The sequence below is a fragment of the Monocercomonoides exilis genome (assembly GCF_001643675.1).
Source record: "Monocercomonoides exilis strain PA203 chromosome Unknown scaffold1-2713096, whole genome shotgun sequence".
Taxonomy (NCBI): domain Eukaryota; phylum Preaxostyla; order Oxymonadida; family Polymastigidae; genus Monocercomonoides; species Monocercomonoides exilis.
Genome location: NW_027150546.1, coordinates 1,110,272 through 1,130,130, shown reverse-complemented (window position 1 = coordinate 1,130,130; position 19,859 = coordinate 1,110,272). Strand labels below are relative to the sequence as shown.

General features: G+C 36.3%; 4 protein-coding genes across 4 annotated transcripts; 2 read left to right on the top strand and 2 right to left on the bottom strand.

The window, feature by feature from the left end:
* Positions 1 to 447: 447 nt before the first annotated feature.
* On the top strand, positions 448 to 1,149 carry MONOS_3822 (Aspartate aminotransferase 3; the record flags this gene model as incomplete). Its single annotated transcript, XM_067873845.1, has 4 exons — positions 448 to 505; positions 576 to 584; positions 845 to 897; positions 991 to 1,149. 4 exons carry the CDS (start codon positions 448 to 450, stop codon positions 1,147 to 1,149), a joined length of 279 nt encoding a protein of 92 aa, XP_067736324.1.
* A 61-nt stretch (positions 1,150 to 1,210) lies between these two features.
* Positions 1,211 to 2,498, bottom strand: MONOS_3823 (centrin). The gene is made up of 8 exons (XM_067873846.1): positions 2,370 to 2,498; positions 2,224 to 2,261; positions 2,125 to 2,158; positions 2,034 to 2,072; positions 1,895 to 1,983; positions 1,785 to 1,835; positions 1,706 to 1,726; positions 1,211 to 1,614 (listed from the first exon to the last, which is right to left on the bottom strand). Exons 1-8 carry the CDS (start codon positions 2,488 to 2,490, stop codon positions 1,369 to 1,371), a joined length of 639 nt encoding a protein of 212 aa, XP_067736323.1. The 5' UTR covers positions 2,491 to 2,498; the 3' UTR covers positions 1,211 to 1,368.
* A 148-nt stretch (positions 2,499 to 2,646) lies between these two features.
* On the top strand, positions 2,647 to 3,831 carry MONOS_3824 (putative ribosome biogenesis protein BRX1; the record flags this gene model as incomplete). The annotated part of the gene is made up of 4 exons (XM_067873847.1): positions 2,647 to 3,069; positions 3,116 to 3,166; positions 3,264 to 3,470; positions 3,590 to 3,831. The coding sequence occupies 4 exons, from the start codon at positions 2,647 to 2,649 to the stop codon at positions 3,734 to 3,736; spliced, it is 828 nt and encodes a 275-aa protein (XP_067736322.1). The 3' UTR covers positions 3,737 to 3,831.
* A 1,345-nt stretch (positions 3,832 to 5,176) lies between these two features.
* On the bottom strand, positions 5,177 to 19,843 carry MONOS_3825 (uncharacterized protein; the record flags this gene model as incomplete). Its single annotated transcript, XM_067873848.1, has 2 exons — positions 5,177 to 19,479; positions 19,792 to 19,843. 2 exons carry the CDS (start codon positions 19,841 to 19,843, stop codon positions 5,177 to 5,179), a joined length of 14,355 nt encoding a protein of 4,784 aa, XP_067736321.1.
* Positions 19,844 to 19,859: the final 16 nt, after the last annotated feature.

Below are 19,859 nucleotides of genomic sequence, written 5' to 3'. Positions count from 1 at the left end.
ATTGAATGCTATTAAAAATAATTTTTGAAATAGCGGAGAAACTCATTATCTTATTACTCCGAGATTTCAATAATAATTTTTTTAGAGCAAAAAAAAGGAAGTCATGAAAGTCTTGTTTGCCATGTGAGTTTGTATTGATGAGATATATTTTGAGGAAAATTATCAGAATTTTACTTCTTGCGGTTATTGAGATATCGATCTTATCCGGTATTTTGTGCGATGTTCGGTATTTTTTGCACAAACTGTGTATTTCAAAAAGGATCTTCCATTTTTTTTTTTATAAAAAATAAAAAAAAAATTTTTTTTTATAAAATTTTTTTATAATTGAAAAAAGATTGAAAAAGGAAAGTGTTTTGTTTATCAACTGTTCGAGAAGTTCGAAAAATCTGTCCGTCGCAGTGGTCTTGTTTAGGCATCGAACAGTTAAATATTTTCCATTTCGTGACAATGTTTAATATAAAGAAAGGGGAATGCGGGAATTATTTGTATATTGCTCCTGTTCCACGTTTGCATAACATTGTGCATGAAATAAAAATTATAAGCATGATAATTCATTTGAATAATTTCGTTTTCAGCAGAAAAAAGTTTTCATTCCCGAAATTTTTGCTGATGCGCTGAAACATTTTTTGATCAGAAATATGTTTGAAGAAGGTGCAAGATTGCGTAAGTCACATGGAGATGAAGTGATTGATTTTTTTCTGGGGAATCGTACATTAACCCCACCTGAAGAATTTCAAAAAGCACTTGCTGAAGTTACAGCTCATGTTTGTTTTTCTTTCTTTTCCTTTTTTTTTCTATAAAACCAATATCAATTAAAATGTTTGACTTCAATGCGAACTTCCAGAAGGAGCATTCTATTTGTTCCCTCATGTTCCTGAGAGAGTTACTGACAAAGAGGTTTGATTTGAACAAACTTTTTTTCTCTTTGATTATTCTGTTTTTATTCATTTTTTTTAAAATTTTTTTGTTCAGTTTTCAAAAGCTCTTTAGAAGCGTCTAATATTGGCTGTGTTAGGATGTGCATTTGGAGATAGCAGAAGCGTACGATTTGCCTTCTGCCACGATTTGGAAACCATCAAAAAAGCTATTCCTTGCATTGCAGAAACAGTGAAAGAGGTTAAAGAACAAAAAGCTGCTGCTGCTAAGTGACCTTTACAATTGTTGTTGAATTCTTTTTTGCTGTGATTTTGTTTTTGTAAATCATTCATTCTTTTACAAGTATTCTCTGTTAATATTTGGTGAGATGTTTGTGTTTGCGAAGTGTTAAGTTAAATAGTATTGTGTAATGAGAAGTATGATGAACCGAAAATAAAAAATAAAAAAATAAAAATGCAGATGTGTGATGAATAAAATGAAACATTGTTTATTTCAGCACTGGCCAGTTTTCTTCATCATCTTCAAAAAGTCTTCCAATCCGCAAGTCTGTTTTCCAAGAGCAAGCCTTCCTTGAAGCACAGCCTGCTGATCTTCTCGCCGAAGCGTCTGAAAGATCATCTCCTCCAGTTCTTCTTGCGTCATGTCCATTCCGAGATTTGTTGCAACTGATCCAAGCTCAGCAACTCCGATAGGATGCGTTGGAGAACCGCCAAGCTGCTTGAAGGCCTTGTAAAGTTCCTTAAAAGAGGAAAAAAACCCAAGGGAATATTTAAAAATTCATTGAGATTTAAAACAAAAAAGCTTATCAAAAGATAATAAAGAATCATGCCCTTTCTGGCGGAGGAGTTCCCTGTTTATTTGAATTTATAAACATTGCTAATTCATATATTAAATAAATGAAATCAAACCATCATTTGCGTAACAATATCCAGATAAGTATTGAAATCAAGTTGTGTGTTCTATAAAGCAGCCAAATAAGCAAAAGTAATTACAAAAAGCTTCAAAACAATGTTCAAACTTCATCTACAACTAAATCTCCTCTCTCTTTTGCTAAAAGTCTTTTTATATCAGACTTCTTGGGTTGAAAACCAAGTACAGTTAAAGTAACTACAAGAAATTTTAAATTCAATAAATATTTTATTTTATAGTATTTAAACCTTTTAAAGCAGTAAGTGCATTGACGCTTCCGGAACCATCTGAAAACAAAATAATCGGAATTAATCCAGATAATACAATAACATAGAATACCAGTATCAAAACAATCAAATGCACGTCTAATTTCCTGATTAAATATTAAAAGCAAGGAGATAATTGAAAAGAAAAAGAAAAACCAAGATGAAGTCAAACTTCTCTCTGAACTTCGGTAACTTGTTGTCTTCCTCCTTCTATAAAAAATAAATATTGAATTTCATGATTTTCGAATAATAAAAAAACAAATTTGCCAATAAATTAATTGCATTTTTGAAGTGAACAAATATTTAAAGACAACAAACTCTTGCTCTTCTTTTCGTCTTTTTTCCCGGACGAATCTCCAGAACGTGAAATTGTTTTTCCTGATATAGGCTCACGCGAAGAAGATTGCTCTTCTGACTCTTTGAACGAAAAATCAGACATAAACCGTCAGAAATAAATAATTGGTTATTGATCTTTTTTCATTGTTAGAAAAATAAATAATAATTCATTGATATTTGATAAAAATATCATATTTCAATTTGAAAAGAAAACTGTCATATAAATTATATTGGTTAGTTTGATCATATTGTTTTTTCAATGCCTCATTCGCTCAAACCCAAAAAGGTTACAAAGCCAAAGAAGGTTCTCATTTTTAGTTCCAGGGGTATTGGAGCAAAACAGAGATATTTGATGAAAGATCTCCAAAAAATGGTGACACACAGCATCACTGAACCAAAACTTGATAAAAAGCTTAAGATAGCTGCTGTAGCAGAAATATGCAAGTTGAGATCATGCTCCGGAACAGTATTTTTTGAAGTTAGAAAAAAGACTGATCTTTATTTATGGTTGGGAATGACTCCTTCTGGCCCAACAGCAAAATTTCAAGTATACAACATTCACACGATGCAAGAGCTTCAACTGACAGGAAATCACATGTTAAATTCTAGGCCTCTTTTGTCGTTTGATGCTCATTTCGATTCACTTCCTCATCTGGCAATTCTCAAAGAGATGTTTACAAATGTATGGGAAAAAATGATTATTTGTGAAAGTAACAATTTTTTTAAAGATTTTTGCACCTCCTGCAACACATCCAAAAGTTGTTCCTTACGTAGACCATGTGTACTCATTTTTTTATGCTGACGATAAAATCTGGTTCAGACATTATCAAGTAAGTCAATTTTCCTTTCAGAATTTTTATAAACTTTGCTTTGTAGATTGTAGAAAAGAATGTTGCAAGATTATTGGGAAGAACAGGGATTGCTACGGTTGATGAAGAGCTTGCTGATTCGACCTCTGGGTCAGATGATCCTGTTCTTGTAGAAATTGGACCAAGATTTGTTCTTGATCCAATTCGCATTTTCTCAGATAGTTTCAAAGGGCAAACAATTTGGAAAAGTCAAACATATGTCAGCCCAACAAAGGCATGACTGTTGTTAATAATTTGAAGTTTATTTTTTAAAACAAATTGAATTAATTTTTTCGATGATTTATCAAAACATTCATTCATTTTCTTCGACGTAATCAATGGGCTTTTCAACAGATTCGGGCACGCGAGAAAGCATCACGTGGGATGAAATACATTCACAGAGTTAGAAGCATGAGGGCAAGGAAGGATCACATTAAGGCAGTTGAGCCGAAGCTTGATCCTGTTGAAGAAGTGTTTATGGAAGGAGAAGATGATGATTGATACCAGTGAAAGTATTTACGAAGAGCTTCACGTCAAAAAAGGAAAGTATTTTATAACTCCACTTCATTAAAATATTTTAGATAATACATTATAAATTGACTTTATTTTGAAGCTTTTTTATGAGAGTTTTCGAATTCGTACAAGTTCTCAAAAAAACTCAAGAAATTATTCTTAATGTTCAGTCATGCAATAACTAATTTTCTTTCTTTTGTTGAGACTTTGTGAAGTTAACTAGGCCATTTCTTTTCAGAATTTAAAATTCTATAAAAGTAATCTTCGTTTTCTCTTTGTCGTTTTGAAATAACTCTGAACAATAGCTTATAATAAAAAATTAAAAACCTTCTCTCAATCAAAAGAATTCAAACCTAAATCTTGTCAATTTGGATTGGGAAAAAATATTAGGTTTAGGGCATTTGAAAATAATGCTTGAAATCAATTTCGTGCAATGAACGAGAAAGAAAAGCATGTGTTTGTTATTGCTTTCATATCTTCCATCTTTAAAAGAAATTGAGGTGGAATAACAATTAAAATTCATTTAATAAATCGCTAATAAATCGCAAAACTCTCATTTCAACTTTAAAGAAAAATCAAAATTTCGATAATTTTAAAAAATTTTTCATGAAAACATAAAAAGATAGGAAAAAATAACTATGTGTGTTTAAATGCATTCACTATTAAACATAAATGGGGAGTACACAAATAACAGTGCATTGTGAACTTAACATGCATTTACAAATTACGAATTACGAGTATCAAAAGGATATTTGACACAAACTAACATAAATCTATTTATGCATAGAATTAGCAGAATGCTTCATTTGTACATAGAAATATGTTTAAAATAAACGTTGGTCATTGTAAAATGAATATAAATTGTTAGAGGCATTTTAGGATCAAACTGAAATCACGTCAACAAAAATCCCAAAAACTCAAAAAGAAAAAGAAAAAGAAAAAGAAAAAGAAAAAGAAAAAGAAAAAGAAAAAGAAAAAGAAAAAGAAAAAGAAAAAGAAAAAGAAAAAGAAAAAGAAAAAGAAAAAGAAAAAGAAAAAGAAAAAGAAAAAGAAAAAGAAAAAGAAAAAGAAAAAGAAAATAATTATGAAAGAAAAGAAAATATTTATATCAGGTTGAAAAAACGAAAAGACTCTTTTTTAAAAACTTTAATAGAATTCACTGTGAACATAAAGACAGCAGCCTAAGCAGAGTAAATTCTCTTAGAAAATATAAACTGAAATAAAATGAAATTTGTGCTCTTGCATATAAAATGTTGTCAAAATTGAAATAAAAAATCATTTTTCGAAAGAAAATTGATTAACTAAAATATGAAAGTTAACAACATTATTTTCCAAACACTGAAAACTCATTTTTATAAAATTTAAACAAATAAATAAAAAGAGTAATAATATAACAAAATTATTGATGAATACTTTACAATAAAAATTCTATTCATCAAAATTAAATTTGGAAGCTAATTCAAGTTCAGCCAGCTCTCTTAACTCTTCTTCGCCAAACTCCAAATCAGCACAATCGAAGAATTCGTCCAAAATATCTTGTAATCCTTCTTCTTTGTTATTTTCTATTGGAACGTTTGCCTCTTTCTCTTTTCTCTTATTTTTCCTTTTCTTTCTACTCTTCTTTCCTTCTTTTTCGGTATTATCTTTTGAACTCTTCTTTTTCTTCTTTTGTGATTTTTGAGATGAATCCAAATCATCAGATGGCAAAAGTTCTGTCTCAATTGCTGTTTCATTGTTCAAAAGTTTTGGAGATAAAAAGGGTGCTGCACAATCGCTTAGTGTCAGTGAATCATCTGCAATTGAATGCTCAATTGTGCATTTATCCATTTTTTCTGAGTTGGAGTGATCCGTCTTGTGAGTTATGTCAAACAGCATCTCCTCTGCAGTAACGTCATTAGCGCCTTCCACATGCAGTTCGTCCTGACTGGGCGAAAACGTGGAATCTAATGGCGATGCAAATGATGTGGTTGGTGAAAGAGATGCAGGCGCTGTTGCAGAAGCGCCTGATTCTAAATTTATCTCTGATGCATTGATGTTCTGAATTTCATCAATTTCATCGCGCGAATAGTCAAACGCCACTTCTTTCTTCTTGTTGCGCTTCGTCCTTTTTGTTTTGGTTTTTCTCATTCCATTTGTGTTGCCAGCTGAGTTTGAAACAGGAATATTTGAAGAGCACAGTTCATCAGCATCAAAAGATGATGTGCACGAAGAAATATTCAGCATTGAATTTTGGCTACCTTCTTGTACTCGCTCAGAAAAGCTTTCCAGCAGATCTTCTTCCAACTTTATAGGTGTTATTGACTCTCTTCCTCTGTTCACAGATGTCAAGTCATCTTCAGCAAACGAGGCTGGAGACCGAGAGAAAATGAACGCATCATTCTCATCTGCATTGGCTGTTGAGTTTAACCAATCTGAACTGCTGGACAAAAGATTGTCTTCTTTCTCCTTTTTCTGTCCTGTCTCAACGCTTTCAACCAAAGGATTGGCAATCACTTCACTTCTCTTTTGCTTTCTGGTTCTGCGCTTTTTCAAAGTGTTCTTTGGAGTAATCAAACTCTCCTCTTCTGTTTGATAAGGTGAATACATTACAGGAGAAGAAGATGGAAGAGTATACGAAGACGTAATAGGGCTTGAAGTAGGAGATGAGAATGGAGAAGGAGAAAGAGATTGAACGTTTGATGAAGCAGAATTGATTGGAGATGATAGGTTGGAATGGAATAAATTACTGTTGCTGTCTCTTGCACTGTCTGAGAGCAGCCTTGTTTCTGATGTATCTTCGTTGCAATCGACATCAACAACATTTATTGGCACTGCTTCAGTCGTTGGAATCAACTTGCACGTTGACTCGTTTGCATCAGCTTCAGTTTCATCCAAAGATACATCTTTCTTCATATCTTTTTCATTAGAAGCAACTCCTATTTCTTCCACTGGTTTTGCTTTTGATTTCTTTTTCTTCGATAGAATCACAATTATAACAGCGACAATCACAACTCCTACCGCAATAAGAATAATAATCCACCACAAAAATCCACCTGATTGCGACTTTTTCTCGTTCTCGTCGTGTTTTTCGTCATCCGAGGGTATCACTGGCTCTGGTTCGGGCTCATCTGCAGGTGGATCAGGCAGCGGAGGCGTGTTGCGAGTGTTCATGTAAAAAGCTGTTGTGCGAAGAACAGTTCCAGAGGGACTCCAAAAACGGAGGCATACATAAACATCTTCAATTTGTTTCTCTTCTTCTTCTTCTTTTTCTTCCTTTTCTTCTTCTCTTTCTCTTTCTTCTTCCTTCTCTTCCTGTGCTTTTTCGTTGATAAAATGACCTTCATTTTTACCTAATTGAATCTCTTTCTCTTCTTTCTTTTCTTCGATCTGTTCTCCCTTTTCTTTTTCCTCTCCTTCTTCCTCATCTCCCAAAACGAGATCAGCATTCAGCACAACTTTAACAGTTGTCGGATCAACAAACTGCGTAACAGCCACATCTGTTGTTCTGTTCAAGCTTCCATCTTTCAAAATATAGCGCATTTCAGCAGTCACATTGCAAGGAAGAAGTGAAGCTCCTGTGAATGTTACAGTGATGGGCTCTCTATCTTCAGTTGGGTCGGTATTCAAAATCTTTGATTTTGCAGTTGTTATCAGTTTTCTATGATTGCGACTTCTTTTGAAGAACGCAGATTTTTGTCCATCTGACGAATCTCCTTCAATTTCTGTTGTTTGGTCCTCTTCTTCTTTAACTTCGCCTTCCTTCTCTTCTTCGCTGGGAACATCTTCAGGTTTATCTGGCTCAATTTCTGGCTGGTCAGAACGTGTCATCTTTGAGACAGAAGGATAAAAGAGAAATCCTTTTGTTATAGAAGCATCATTATGCAAAGTACAAGAAGCAGAAAGAATCCATAAATGTTCCGTTTCTGTGTCTTGCTCTTCTTCTTCTTCTTCTTTGCTTTCTTCACACCCTTCTGTTGTTCCTTCTGTCTCATCGCTTTCTAGAGACAGATCAAACGAGTAATTTTGATGATTAAAAACAGATTGAACTTCAGTTGGAGTTGGCTTGCTTGTTGCAGTTATATCTAAAGCAGCATTTCCATCGCAAATGATATCTTTTCGTGCTTTTGGATACATTTTGCTTTCAATCCCATTTGCCTCAAATACAACGTCCTTCATAACAACATTTCCGCCTGTTACGCTAAATGCACCAGACTCACAATAACTTAATTGAGAGGCGGAAATATCGCATGTGCAGTTAACAACACGAAGAATTGAGCCTTTCCAATCACAGATGGCGTACATATATTCTTCTGCCTCTAATTCTGCATTTAATAATGCGTTCTTTGAAATTAGTCCTTTCCTGTATCCATCAATGAGTTGCTCGTTCGATTCCGTTGAACGCTTTTGATCATTTGATGCTTCATCTGAAGAAGTTGTAACATTTCTGATTTCTCCGTTGAACACGCAATCACTCACTGCCAGAACAGCATTCTCAACATTAAGTGCACATCCCAAAGATGATTCAGACACGCATTTTTCTACAATAATTCTTGTAAGTGATGCCTTTCCGTGATTAACAGACAAAACACATGGACCGCTTCTTTCCTGGGTCAATCTCACAAACACAGAATCTTCCAACTTCAAAGAAAAGTCTTCTTTTGGATGTGCATTCTTCATTGAAATTACTGCTCCATTAGAAAAAGTAATATCTGACACATTCAGCTTTTTCAATAAAAAGAGTGCTCCTTCTTCCAATGAGAATATCGGAGCATTGAATTCGAAGTTAGTTAGTTGCATGTTTTCAACCTCTAATCGACCTCCAGACATCAGAATAAGTGAGAAGGAGAACTTATTTCTCTGAAGATCATTTCCGGTAAATGAAGCTGAAGTCAAGGTTGAATCAAACGGATCAATGAACGAGCTTTCAGGGAGTATTTCGCATCCAAAGACTCTCAAAGAATCTTTTGTCACATGAAGCAAAGAAGAATGCGAAGGGAAAGAAGAAGGAATGCAGAAAATACAATTATCAATTTCAACGCTCGATTGAACTGTAAGAGGAGCTTTTTTAATCCCATTCGCTGGAGAATCAATGAATCGAATGATTCCTTTCCTTTCATAAGGAGGTTGTGGGGCAGTGGATGGCATTTCGCTGTCAACAGCTTTTCCGTCAATCAAAAACATTCGAGAAATAACATTTTCGCCTTTGAAATAGCAGCTTCTATCGACAGACGCCCTCATTTTTGATAGATCTCTTTCGATTGCGTAGTTCAGCGAGTTGCAGGTATAATTCCAGAATCCGCATGCAGAAACATCAAATCCTTCAGTCGACGTGTGGATCCAGTTGCTCAGCTCAAGCAAATAGTAACCAAGAGGAATAGCAACAGTGCTGTTGTGTTCGTCAAATCCCTCAAGTTCGTGGACATTCCATCCGTCAAACACTTTGAAGAAAGTGAGCGTGCTGTAAGTTATTTCCTTTGGTAAATAAAGTCCGTCCACAAACACATTCAAGCCCAGTTCAGCCGAGCTTGATGTGAAGTTCAAATCTCTTAAACAGAACGAAGCATCCAGATTCTGTGTGTATATTCCAATACTTCCTCCTTTCCCTTTTGAGCCTGGCTCAGAAGGAGCGGAGCAGTCGTTAAAAGCACAATTGAAGACTTCAATGACTGCAAGATAATTCATCTCAATAAACAAAGCTCCTCCACTGAATCCTTCCTGATTGTTGTTTCTATTCCGGCTTTGATCTTTCTGATTGTTTTTGATCGTGTTCGAAAGAGCTTCATTTGATTTCTTCGAATTCGAAGTTGTATTTTTCGAAATGTGGCAGTCAGTGAATGAGCAATTCTCAATTCTCGATATCAGCTGAGAGTCTGTCTCTCCTCTGTGTTCAATGCAGCTTCCATCTCCATTTTGCTTGCTGATTGCTGTGAAAACACACGAAGAAACTGTTGCATTCTTCACTGAACTGAAGCAAATTACAGATGAAGATATTGAGTTGATCTGCTCAAACTGTGAATTTTTTATGACTGTTGTTGTTTTGGATCCAAATTGCATCAATGGCGAAGAAGAAATTGATGAAATAGAAGAAACAGCAAGATTTGTCATCGAAACAACTGTTGCTTCACCCTGCGAAGAGATGAAATAAGAATTTGTGAGTAGAATATTGTTGTCATTCACAGAAACCTGACCGACTGCCAGAGGTTCCACAACAAAATCGGTTACAGAAATTGTTCCGTAAGTAGCTTCAAGGAAGCTGAAAGGAATTCTGTTGGAAGATGAAGGAATCAACGAAGATCGCTGGATTGTCAGCGTTCCTTTTCTGTTATTTATCAAAGTTGTGTGACGATTAAGCACTTCAGGAACAACAAAATGAATATCTGTGATTGATGCTATGTTGTGATTTTCGATTATTCCTTTCATGTTTGAATTTGGCACTGTTTGAGTTATAAAGCATTTGCAGTGGCTTTCGTTTCCTTTCAGAATGAACGAATCGAAAGAAACGTTGAACTCATTCACCAGAGTGAATGATGAATTAACCGTTACATTCTTATCTTTAACCGATGTCTGTCTCCAAACAGCCCAATGCAGAGTTTTGCAATGATATTCATCAAATCCGCAAGCAGTTGTATCGACTCCATCGCTTGATACATAAATAGTTTTGTGCTGGTCGAGATTATAATAAACCAAAGGAATGACAGTCCAGTTGTTGTGTTCATTGAATCCAGAAAGAGAAGAATGATCGAAATAATAGCAATCTGGCGGAATTATAGGAATAAAAGGAAGCGAAGAACGAGTTATTGTTTCATTCAATTTGTAAGAATCCACAAACAAGTCTCTTCCAAATTCTGCTTTGTTTGCTGTTAGCTCATCAGTCGGAGGGAAAGCAATCGGAGAAAATAGCCAATCCAAATTGCTATCTATTGCATACATATAAACAGCACCTCCTTTTCCGGAGCTTCCTTGCGTATTTGGAGCAGCACATGATTCAAACGAGGTTTCTTTCACTTCAAATCTTGTGTGACTTTTCAGCTTTACACTCAATGCTCCTCCTGCAGAATTCAATTCGCTCACAGAGCAATTATGAAATATGTTGCTCTCAAGCACAACCAAGCAATCGTCATTATTCCTCGCTGCAACTCCAGATTCATCAAAGCAGAAAGCCGATCCTTTTCCCTTTTGAGAGCAAATATCGTTGAAATTTGAGAAGCTAATATTCAGTTTATTGATTCTGTTGGAATACAAAACAGAGGAAGAAGAAAGCGATATCGATATGATAGTAACATTATTCAAAGCCAGTAATTCTGCTTGATCTGAAGAAAATATTGAAGCAGAATGAACAGATGCATCAGTTGCGTGAGAGTGAATATCTTCAATTTCTGAATTTGTGATATTGAATGATGCCCCATTGTTAACTTCAATTGTTGATTTATCTCCAAATATCGAAACTTGCTTGAGCACAAATGAATCAAACGATGCTTCTGCAGAAGAACCTGCAAAGCTAAATAGCGATGTATTATTCAGTATATTATCCGAAAGATTGGTTACTGAGTTTGATGAAGCAAATATTGATGTTTCTGTTGCTGTAAACGTGAATTCGCTCACTTTAACCTTTCCTGCTGTAACTTTCATAAACGCATTGCTTATTGTTCTATCTTCAACAGCAACCAAGGAGCATGACGTCAAAGTGAATGAGTTACCAGAAACTGTGAAAATTGCTTCATGATTAGAAATAAGCTTCGGGACTTTTATCTTTAATTGCTTCAACGTTGCATTTGAATTGCTATCAAATAATCCATTTTGATTGCTTTCTTCAACGTTCATAATTATCATGTCTGCAATCGATGAATCAAGCGCAGTCAGAACAAATAATTCGTTTGGAACAGAAAATTCATGGTTCAATTCAAATGACTCAATCACTGTGACATTACCCTTTTGAGGATCGTTCTGTCTATAAACAGCATAATTCAATGATTCGCAATGATAATCGTCAAAACCACAAGCAGTTGTGTTGAATCCTTCTGTTGAAATATAAATCGTTGTTTCCAAAGAAAGAAGATAATAACCCAGCGGAATTGATGTCCAGTTGTTGTGCTCATCGTAGCCTTCCATTGAAGAATGATCGAATCTTCTGTTTAATGGGAAAAATGGAAGACGGGAATGGATAATTGAGTGATTCAACGCTGGCGAAGTCACGAACAAGTCTCTTCCGAACTGGGCAAGATTCATCAGAGAAGAAGGATTTACTGGAAATGTTGGCGCTTCAATCGCCCAATCAGCTTCAGAATCTGTCAAGAAAAGCAGAATAGCACCACCACAACCATTTGCAGAAGCTGCATTTGAAGAAGAAGAAACAGTTGCTGGTTTTTCATTGGGCACAGCGCATTCGGTGTATCTGCACTCACAAAAACGGACAGAAGTGCCAGCTCCAATTGAAGCGAAAATTGCTCCTCCACATGAAGAATCAAAGACTGAAGAAAGAGGATTACTGCTTTCCCCGTCAATGTTTGCTTTGTATGCATTCTTCAATGAAAGCTCTGATTCTTCTCCAGTTACTTTACATCTTGTAAATAAGCAATCATGCAAAGATATTTTTTCTCCTGAATTTGAGGCATGCTGAGAATCTGTCCCGCTTTCGATCCATATTGCAGCTCCTCCTGTTGAAGCACGCGTGATGTCAGTAAATGTGGTGTTTGTCGCATTCAAAAAGCCAGCATTCAGATTTCTAATAGCTGGGGCATCTTTAAGGTCTGAAGAACTGACAACAACAGATTCAATATTAACGGAACTTCCAGAAGAAGACGAAAGAATTGATGAATAATCTGTGGAAAAATCAGTCACAATAGACTCCTTGAATAAGAGTGATGATCTGTTTGAAACATCAATTACAGCAGCATTCCCTTCGGAAACGAGAGAAGTTAGCGGGAAGTCTTTGAGAACTGCAGACGCTGTAACACCGTTGACAGTTAACAGCGAAGTTGAAGATAGAACAGTCTTCCGAACATCATCGTTTGATTTGGTTACAAAAGAAAGAGATGATGCAGAAGTACCAGAAGAAATTGCATCAGGTATGTGTTGCACAAAGCTTGTTGGCTCAACTACAAATGCTTCCACAGTCAATTCACCGCCTTCAACGCAAAAGGCAGGATATCTGAGAATGTGCGAACTGTAGGTAAACACAACAGAGCAGTGAAGAATATTAACTGTTCCGCCAGTCTGGCGCAAAAATGATGAGTGCTTAGCAATTGTTTCAGGCAAACAGAAATCAATTTCATTAAATATGGTGTTTGTATTGTTGTTTTCTAACACTCCAGGAAAATCTTCGTTATTCGGTAAATCACGAACAACAAACTGTGCGTGTCTCTCTTCTTTGCTGGAAACAATTGAAAGATTGCTAAATAAATTTGTGTCAATCAAAAAATCGCCAATTCTATACTGATTCATCATATACATTGTGTCGTTTATAGTTACATGTTTTATGCTGTTCTCCTGTCTCCAAGCAGCCCAAGGCAAAGAATGGCAATGATACATCGTGAACCCACAAGCAGTAGTGTCGTATCCAATAGACGATACGTAAATTGAAGCATGCTGTCGAAGGAGATAAAATCCAATTGGAATGGATGTCCAGTCATCGTGCTCATCGTATCCTCTGAGCGAGCTCTGATCAAAGTAATAGCATTCATCATAGTTGACGTTGTCAAAGAATGGCAAACAAAAGGCTCGAACTGATTGAGTCAAATTAGCAGAAGATATGAAAAAGTCTCGACCAATCTGCGCATTGTTCATATTAGCTTCTCCAAAAGCGCTCCAAGTTGGATTGTTAATTCGCCAATTGGCTGATGCATCAACAAAATAAAAATAAATGGCTCCTCCACGCGTTGGAGCATCTGTGTTCTCAGGTGATGTTGAAGAAATAGATGCTTCTTCAAAAAGTGTACTTCCTGTGATACAGTTTGAGAACGAACAGCTATCAATATCTACATCCATCATGTTTGTTGGAGTAATCATGATGGCTCCTCCGGTGCAAGAACTTTCACTCACAGTACATTCGCTGAAATAGCATGATGTTATGTGTACAGCCTCGAGATTCTTATTGGAATTCCTCTTGAAAGAAGAAGGATTCATTGAAGATGCATTCGCTTCATTTGAAACTCTTTCAGAATGAGTAGAAGCACCTTCCTTAACACGAATAGCGCTTCCTCCAATTGTATCCAATTTGATGCTGCTGAACGAACAGTTCTCAATCGTTAAGGCATCATTAGAAGAAACAGAAATTGTAGATCCCGATTTCATGGTAAGAGATGATATGTTTGTATCGCTGATTGACAGGCTTTTAATATTATCTGCTTCTACAATACAATTTTCGTCGAGTGCTACATGAGAAAAATCTGAGTTTGTAATTGAAAGCGTTGCTCCATTTGCAATTCCAAGAACACTCGTTCTTCCTTGACATTTAACTTGCGTAAAAGAAAATCCATCGATTGTTCCTTCGGTCGAGCTTCCTTCAACAAATAAAAATGATCCGACTCCATTATCTGAATTTGAAGCAGAAAATGAGTGTGCTGATGAAGAAGATACAAGAATTGAATTGCTTGCAAATGAAATAGATTTAATGATTATTTTTCCACCTGTGGCGCTTATGAATCTACAAGATAACTCAAACGAAGGATCAGAAGGAGTAATTATGCTTCTGTTGAGTAGAAATTCTCCACTTGTAACTTTTACAACAGAAGAATGTGATTGAATAGCTTTTGGCACAATAAACTCAACCGAATCAAACAGGGCTTTTTTCGTGCTTTCAATTATTCCATCCAGCTCATTTCTTTCTCCGTTAAGCACAACAATTTGTGCATTCAGTGTTTGTGCAGATGGATCGATAAGTTTGTTCGAAATGACTTCAAGTTCTTTTCCTGTCAGTTTTATCTCTTCCTTAAGAAGCACTCTTTCCATTATTGCCACTTCCTCTTTTGTTGTTGGTCTGTTCTGGCGATATATCGCATAATGCAGACTTTCGCACTGATAATCAGTAAATCCACATGCAGTCGTGTTGATACCTGTCTCCTTAATGTATATATGTTGGTGAAGAGGAAGAATATAAAATGGTAGTGGAATCGCTTTCCAGCTGTTAAATTCGTTGAATCCTTGATAGAGCGAGTGATCAAATGTATATTCAGAAGCAGAAATAAACGGAAGTCTTGCCGCTGTTATTGATTCATTCAGTTTGTACGACGAAACAAATAGATTCAAGCCGAGTGTCGCTTTATTTGTTTCAAATTCTGGTGTGCTAATGCACCAATCAATAAGAGGATCATCGAGATATAAAAAGATAGCACCTCCTTTGCCGTTTCCAGACTGAGAAGTCGGACAAGCGCAATCAGTGAAGCTGCAACCGCTAATCAACAATTGTCGGGAACTTGAAGTCTGTCTGTTCTGTTTTAGAATCATTTGAAGGGCACCTCCTTTCGATGAAGAGGATGGAGAAATGCATGCATCAAAAGTGCAGTTTCTAAAGGAAAAAATGGCTTCAATGGTATTTCTTGTTGGAGTGTGTTGATACAACTGTTGATGTGGTGTATATGCTTCGATTGTCTTTACAATGCTGTCATCTCCAATTTTCACGCAACTTCCTCCTTTCTGCTGCGTTGTAATTGAGTGGAAGATTGTATCCACAACGGTTATGTTATTAGCATCGTTTCCTCGAATAAGCGAAGACTTGACCATTTGAGACGATACAAATTCATCTCTGTTCAAAGTTAGTGATGCTCCGCCAATGACTTCGACAAGAGAACTGCTGTCTCCGTGCTCAGTGTTGTGGACTTGCATATTTCTCAATTCTGCTTGGGTAGAAGTTCCACTGACTTTAATAAATGATCCGTTATTAAAGAGGTACTTTGGCGTCACTTCATTGAATTTATTCGAAGAAGAGAAAGAAGAGCTTGAATGAACAGGGGTTCCAATATAGCAGTTGTCCAAAATCAGTGAACCTCTTGTTTCGGTGATGAAGACGAAACTCAATCCTTCGCTTGGAGTTTGATAAGTGAGACCGCATCGGACAAACAAGTGAGTTTGGCCATCTAGACGAATTACTGAACTTTTGGAGCTGAGCAACGAAGGAACATGAAATTCAATATCAAAATATTCACAAGGAATACTCGAAACAATAAGCGCATCCTGTAAAGCATTAATATGGAAAGAAGAAGTAGAAGAAGATTGAGCAGAACTGATAACAATTCTCGAAGAAGCAGGAACAGAATCATCGCTTCGGTTGCTTCTCAAGCGCATTGTTCCCTCAGAAAGAACAACGTCTTCGGCTAAAGTAGCTGATACATTAACTGTTACGTTCTTTCTCGTTGTTGACAAATATACATTATTTTTTGTTTGCCTCCAAATTGCATAGTTGAAGGTCTTGCAGTGATAGTCATAGAAGCCACAAGCCGTCACATCTTTTCCTTCATCTGAGAGATATATTTGCTCTTGCTGGTCCATCAAGTAATAGCCAAGCGGTATTGCTTCAGCAGAATTATGATTGTCAAATCCCATCATCTCTTTTCTATCCCACATCCATTTCTTTGCCCAATTACCTTGCGTATATGAATTATCGTAGCATCGAAAGAAAAGATACCTCGGACGCGTTATTGATGCTGTGAGATTTGGTGAAGAAACAAAGATATTCTTTCCAAAATCCGCGCTATTGCCTTCAAAATTCACATTTGCTTCAAAACTTGCTGCTGTATTGCCCGCGCTCAAATACATGTTGATAGCACCTCCGCGTGTGCTTTGCGCATTTGCAGTGCGAGTTACAGAACATCCAGAAAAAGAAAGATTTCTGAATTGAAGCGAAATCGTTGGATCAAGCTTCGCAAAAATTGCTCCACCTCCATTTGATTGCGAAGAAGATGAAACAAAAGAACAGCTGCGGAAAGAAGAATTTGAAAGAGAAATGGTTCCGACCGAATTAAAAGATGTCGAATCATCAATGAACAGCGCAGGGCCATTGTGGTTTGTTGAGGAAACGGATTCAATTTGAGTATTGCTTATTGACACAAAATTTGGAGATATCAAAGTGAGGAGCGAAGACTGTTCTAATGATACGTCATTCCATGTGCAGTTCTTAACTTCTAAAGAAGAATTCTCCTTTGCATACACATAGGAACCATTTGAACCAGCGAACCTCACTGTATTCATGACTGAGTTATTAAATGAAACATAACTTTGGCTGGATAACGCTGTAACGAAAGGTGCTTGACTGGTCAAAATTTGATTACTGCTGGCTGCATTACGAAAGTCAAAAACGATATCGTTAAAATTAATTCTTCCGCTCTGAACTGCTACAAAAGGCTTCGTCATTGGAGAAGAATTGGAAGTTGAAACAGAGCAACTAATAAAGCTGATTACTGACGATGAGTGACTTATGTAAATCTGCGACTCCAAAGATGAGCCACTTGAAGGAACAATAAATCTTAGCTGCCTCATTTCAGCGTTTACAGTGAAATAAAAATAGAACCTCAAAGAATTTGCACAAGCATTGTTAAGCGATACTGAATGAGTAATAGAAGAATTCTTTCCTTTCATATAAAGAGATCCTGAAGTCAAAGAAATGACTTCATTCACGACGACATTTGTGTCTACTTGAATATTCTTCCTGCTCGATGTTTGCCTTCTCATCGCAAGTGGAAGACTGTTGCATTGATATTTGATAAATCCGCACGCTGAAACGTTTATTCCTTTGTCGGATGCATAAATATAACTTGGAAGTGTTTTTATATAGTATATCAATGGAATATGTGTCCAACTGTTGTGATTATCATATCCCGCCATCATGTGGATTTCGTTATCGGAATATATTTGATCGGAGCCTTGATCATTAAACGGAGTAATGCAAGATCGTGTAATTGATGTTGACAGATCGGGACTAGAAACAAATATATCGCGCCCAAAATCAGCTTTATTTGAATCGTTTTTCATGTTTGTGATTCTAAATTGCACATTTGCATCAAAAAGATGAAGATACAATCCTCCTCCACGGCCTAATTTGGTATATCCCTTCGAAGTGTCTGAACCGCGTTCTAATTGATTGTAAGTTTTTGAAGTAGTGACTGAAGCTTGACAGCAATTAAAAGTGCAGTTCTTCACATTTGCAGCTGAATTTTGCCTTAGACGAAGATATGATCCACCTCCGCATTGATTTGTCGCAATGTTTGAATTGCATTTATAAAATGTGTTATTTTCGCAATTAAATGTTCCTCCTGATTGAACTTCCAAGTATATAGGAGACCCATTTCCTTTGGACAAGCTAATGTTGCTAAATGTTGTATAAGAAATTTGCAGCGCTTTTCCATTGGAAATGGTACCTTCCACAGCACATCCATTCCCGTTTTGGCTGTTTAAACTCGTAAAAGAAGAATGAATGATATTGCAATATGAATTTGGATTAATTTTTATCGTCGGATTTGATATAGTTGAAAGTGATGTGAAAGAACAAGATGTGATTGTCGTTGAGCCTCCTGTTAAATAAATGCCATTGTCGCTATGTTGTGAGTTTCCTCCTGTTACAGCGCAGTTGTCCATAATAAATGCACCACTTGTGACTTGTGCTATAACATGCTGAATTCCCCAGTTAATGTTGAATTGAGTCAGATTCAATTTTCCGGAATCGCCAACATATATCATGGTTCCCGCTGTTGCAAGAATCGTGTTTTTGCTATGGCCATCAAGAAAAATGTTTTTATTTCCACAAACGTTGATGTTACTTTCATAGTATGTCGCGTCAAATTGTTGTATATTGCATGTGCGAGGATCTCCCCATCTGTCAACTGCATGTTTGATTGTTCTACACTTCCAAGAAGTGTTGTATCCGCAATTTCTCCAATCGGATCCATCTGTTCCAACATAAAGATGTTCTTGGGGAAATGGTATGTATGAATCATCAGCATTTCCACCAGGCCAAGCTCCAAGTCTAAAAAATACATGAGGAGAATTGCTGATTGAAAGGCAATTTATCCATCTTGATCTATCGCTCATGTATTCAAACCACACCTTGTCAACAACAACATCGTTCGCATGAAAGACATTAGCAGAAGGATTCAATACATTATTCGCAAACCACAAATAACTTAATCTGATATCCCCATAATTGCATGGAGATCCAATATAAATTGCCCCAATCTCGTCCTGAGCAGTGCCATGAATCATTTCGCAATCTGAAACTGTAACCCATCCCCCTGCCGCTTGGATGGAAAAAGCAGAAGCAAAGCCTGAAACGGAACCATTCCTCACCTTTAATCCAGAAAAAGAAGAATCATCACCAAGATGGATGGATTGAAAAGCAGAATAATAGCCAGCATTGTTGCAATCAAAAATGCAATTCTGAATCACGTGCCTTGATATATTATGAAAGGCAATTCCACCCCCAGCATAATCAGCATGGTTTTGTGTAAAATTTGAGCTTCTACAGACTTTGAATCCTTCTTCGCGTGCATAAACTCCTCCTCCATGTCCTTGTGGATCATTTCCATATACTGCGCAAGCATTAAACACGCATGAGTCAATCCATAAATTTGTGTCTTTACACCAAATTGCTCCACCTCCATTATCTCCATTTGTCCAACATCCAATAAATTCATCTCCTTCATAAGTTGCTGCTCCGCTTTCGTGTCTCAGATGAGCATCATATCTTGTGTGTGCTTTTATGAATGAACAGTTGTGTGCTTTAAATTCAACAACAGACTCTCCGCACCCGATTATTCCTCCGGTAACTGGATTCACGGTATTCGAGAATTGATTATTCCATATATAAATATATTTTACTGAATAATGATTAAAGTTATCGTTTGTTTCCTCAGGTATTCTAATATTATTTTTTTGAATGGGCCGCTGAAAATGAATCTTATTATTCTGCACAGCTTTAAAAGATGATGAAGTTGTCAAATTTATAAACAAGTTATCGTTTGCCTTCAATTCGTTAATATTGCCTTGTGCAATAAATGGGCCTTTTATTGAATTAATAATTGAATCAAATTTTGAAAAACTAATTCCAATTGTTCCATCCCTTTGAAATTCCACTAAACTTGGGCAAATCCTCTCGGTTTGACTATCAAATTTTAGAGAAACATTGTTCATCTGAATTTTTCCGTCC

Excerpts from the sequence above, each read along its gene's own strand:
- MONOS_3823 (XM_067873846.1), bottom strand. The coding sequence starts at position 2,490 with ATGTCTGATTTTTCGTTCAAAGAGTCAGAAGAGCAATCTTCTTCGCGT. Across the intron at positions 2,159-2,223 it reads TTACCGAAGTTCAGAGAGAA|GAAATTAGACGTGCATTTGA; the intron begins GTTTGACTTCAT and ends ATATTTAATCAG. Across the intron at positions 1,984-2,033 it reads TGCACTTACTGCTTTAAAAG|TTACTTTAACTGTACTTGGT; the intron begins GTTTAAATACTA and ends AATTTCTTGTAG.